Consider the following 3,740-nt stretch of genomic DNA (forward strand, 5'->3'; position numbering starts at 1 on the left):
TGGGTGCTCGCGCTCCCCCCTCCCCGGCTCCGACTCCGCCCCCTCCCTGCCCCTTTGGATCCCTCCCCCCCCCCCCCCCCCCAACAGCTGTTTCCCGGCGCAAGCGCTCGGAGTGAAGCAGGATGCTGCAGCCCGCTCATGGGAGGAGGCGGAGGTGAGCTGGGGTGGGGAGGGAATGGACCGAGAGGTGTGGATGGAGGGATGGGGTGGAGGATGGACCAAGGGGTGTGGATGGAGGGATGGGGTGGGGGATGAACTGAGGGCTGTGGATGGAGGGATGGGGAGGGTGGAGGGATGGATAAAGGGAGCTTCTACCTGAAAAGGGAGGGGAGGGGAAGGGGGGTTGGGGACGAGGTGAGGGGTCAACATTTGTATACCCCCCCACACACACTCCTGGGTCTGCCAGGGGAGCACGATCAGGCCCCAACTTTATAACCAGGCCAGGATCAGCCCCTCCCCCCCGCCACTATCCAGCCAGAACCCTCAGAGTTTGCAATCATGGAAGCGGGAGCCCATGACCATGCTTAGAGCCCAGAATCAGCGCCCCCAGCACTCTTAAGGGATACAGGTTCAGGCCCCTTAGCAACCAAGTGAGGGATGCAGAATCAGCGCCTCCTCAAGCCCTCTTTTATCTAGCCAGAACTCCCTCCTCTTACTTTGCAATCAGGGAAGGGCAGGGGGTCATGAACCCCTTGGATCCCCGTAAGAGCCCCCACTTGCATCATCAGTAGGGTTTTAATCAGGACCTTCAGCACAGCCCTCTCCCACCTGAGCTAGAAGAATAATGCCATAAGCTGGCAACAGCAGTAGTAGGCTGTTATCCTCAAGGGGTGGGGACAGGACCATGCTTTTGACACCATGTTACAAACAGGTGACTGGGGCTCCATACTTTAAACCAGTGGTCTCCAAACTTTTTTGATCGCGCACCCCTATCAATAAAATTTTTTTGAGCACGCATCCCCTGCCGTGTCAAAGAAAAAAAAAAAAAAAAAACCGCTTGGACTCCTGCCTGATGCACTCCTCCTGCTGCGCACCCCCAAGGATCCTCTTGCATACCCCCTGGGGTGCGCATCCCCTACTTTGGAGACAACTGCTTTAAACAAATGCTGGGTGAGCAAATCTCCCCCTAGTGGTTGGACCCAGCCACAACACCCTGCTACAGAGTGCCAGTAACCAATGCGCTCCTAGAGGCCTGGGCACTGATGATCCCACGTTCAAGGAGGCTGCATGCATGTGGAAGTTACCCAGGCTCTCCTCTGCCCGCCGCCAGCTGCCACCGCCTTCCTACCTTCCTCTGGTAGACGGCGATCCAATCAGTGGTAGCAAACCACTTGTGGTTCTTGATGTCGTTGACCCCGTTCTTGAGGTTGCCAAAGCGTTTGGTGAGGTCCACCTGCAGCAGGTTCCGGAGCAGGTCCTTCAGGTCCGAGCTGAAGTGAGATGGGAACTGGACCTGCAGTGGGGAGGAGAGACAGAGGTCTGGCTTTTACCTGCCCTGCCCTCGTGGCTAGATTCATAGATACACCTAATAATGTACAGCCCCTAGCGCAGAGGGAGATCATGGGCTATGCCTGGGTGCTGAGGCACTACTGTAATACACCAAGTAATGTACAGCCCCTAGCACAGGGGGTCCTGGGCTACGCCTGGGGCGCCTAGGCACTACCAAAATACACCTAATATGTACATCACCTAGCACAATGTGGTCCTGACCCATGACTGGGGCTTGTAGGCACTATCGTAATACACCTAATAATAAATAACAAGCCCTTTAAAAACACTCCAGCACAATGAGTAGACGAGAAGTGGTGGTGCTACTGAGGACTGACACAGGAGCTGAAATGGTTAATTAGTAGCATCCCCCCCAGCTCTTATTGAGCATTTTTCCTCCACAGATCTCAAAGCAGGGCTGCCGCTTCACTATCCTCATTTTACATAAGGGGAAACTGAGGCACAGGGAGACGTGACTTGCCCAAGGTCACTGAGCAGGCTGGTAGGAGAACCAGGAACAGAACCCAGGCCTGTTGAGTTCCCCACTAGCTTTAAAGCTGACCGTGTCTGACACGAGTGCTTGGAGATCCTTGGCGAGAAGGCGCTGGGTGGGCAGAGGAATATTATGGGCTCTTGGTTACTATGGCGATGAGTGCTCTACCAGTGCCTGGAGATGACTGATGTGTTTAAGGAATGTTTAGTCTTGCAACGTAGCAGGGTTGTGGAGGGTTTTGCAACTCACAACAGTGTATAAGAAAACCAAAGGCACCTGTTCCAGGAGTCCCCATGAGAGTTACAGGGAGCACAGTAGTGGTGAGGTGGGGGATGGAGTCCACGTATTGGGGAAATAGGGGTATGTGGTGAGAGAGGGTCCATGTGTGGGGGACACAATGGGGAGGATGTCCATGTGTTGGAGAACAGGGGTATGTGGCAAGGGAGGGTCTATGTGTTGGGATGCAGGGGGAATGGGGTACATGACAGGGAGGATGCCCACGTGTTGGGGATTGGGGGAGCATGGGAGGACATGAGCATGTCGGGGGCGCAGCGTGTGAGCATCTCTCTGATCAGTCACTGAGACTTGGCACCCCCCTTTAGCTGGCGAACCCCCCCCCCCAAAAAAATCACAGAAGTGTCCCCTCCCCCAGCCCAAATACTTTGCCACAGACAATCTTCTTGTAGAGCTGAATGGGCTGGTCTGCGAAGAATGGGGGGTAACCAGCTGCCATCTCGTAGATGAGGACGCCGAGGGCCCACCAGTCCACAGCCTTGTTATAACCCTGCCCGTGGAAAGCAGGCCAGGATCACGCACCGAACATTTGGGGGGTGGGGGGAACCACCTGGTGGCCAGGGATCAGCTAGAGATCAGGCAGCGGACAGGCTCTCCCCAGCTCACCTTGCTGAGGATGATCTCGGGGGCCAGGTATTCTGGGGTCCCACACAGAGTCCAGGTTTGGCCTTTCACCCGCTTGGCAAAACCAAAATCCATCACCTGGAGCCAAAACACAGAGAGGGGAGAAGCTGGATCAGACTGGAGGCTGTGACAGCAGGAGGGGAAGGGGAGGGAGCAGATGATTGATGTATTCTGGCCATGTTACATTTCTGGGGGTGTCTTGGCTTTGGGAAGGGGATGGCAGCAGAGAGAGACTTGGGCAGGGAGCAGATCACTGCAGGGAGCCAGGAGCCAGCACTGGGATGGGGAAGGGAAAGAATGGGGGTGGGGGGGGCAGCCTCACCTCGATGTAGCCCTGCTGGTCTATCAGGAGATTCTCTGGCTTCAGGTCTCGGTAGATGAGATCCAGCGAGTGCAGATACTCAAAGGTCAGGACGATCTGAGCAGCGTAGAACCGGGCGTGAGGTTCACTGCAATGAGGTGGGAGGAGAATGTGGGCATCCCGGGCCAGATCCGCCCCCTCTCAGCCAGCCCAGCACCCTCGGCCCCCTGCCACCCTCACCTTCACCTTCCTTATAGATCCCAGACTCCATCTACCCTGGCAACCCCAGGCAAGATGCCCCAACTTTTCTAGGCCTGGTGACACCATCTGCCCTAGCCAGACCACTAGCCCTAGCACACACATCCCACCCATCATTGCTAGACCCTGACTCCATCCAGCCTGGCAACCCAGGGCAAGCCCCTCCCAGACCAGCATCTCCCCCCTATCCCCAACACAGGCACCCATGGACCCCCAGCTCCATCTAGCCTGGCCACATCTAGCCCTGGCATCCCTGGCCACTGACTGTGGCTAGTGCTGGCA

The 3,740-nt window shown here is 56.5% G+C and overlaps 1 protein-coding gene across 1 annotated transcript; it reads right to left on the reverse strand.

Moving 5' to 3' along the window:
- Positions 1-257: 257 nt before the first annotated feature.
- Positions 258-3,398, reverse strand: LOC112124990 (cAMP-dependent protein kinase catalytic subunit alpha-like; the record flags this gene model as incomplete). The annotated part of the gene is made up of 5 exons (XM_024223453.2): positions 258-315; positions 1,289-1,453; positions 2,643-2,765; positions 2,882-2,977; positions 3,222-3,398. Coding segments are annotated over 5 exons (619 nt in total), but the record flags the coding sequence as incomplete, so codon positions are not given.
- Between the last annotated feature and the right edge of the window lie 342 nt (positions 3,399-3,740).

The sequence above is a fragment of the Terrapene carolina genome, unplaced genomic scaffold (assembly GCF_002925995.2).
Source record: "Terrapene carolina triunguis isolate 2854851 unplaced genomic scaffold, T_m_triunguis-2.0 Scaffold28449, whole genome shotgun sequence".
Taxonomy (NCBI): domain Eukaryota; kingdom Metazoa; phylum Chordata; order Testudines; family Emydidae; genus Terrapene; species Terrapene triunguis.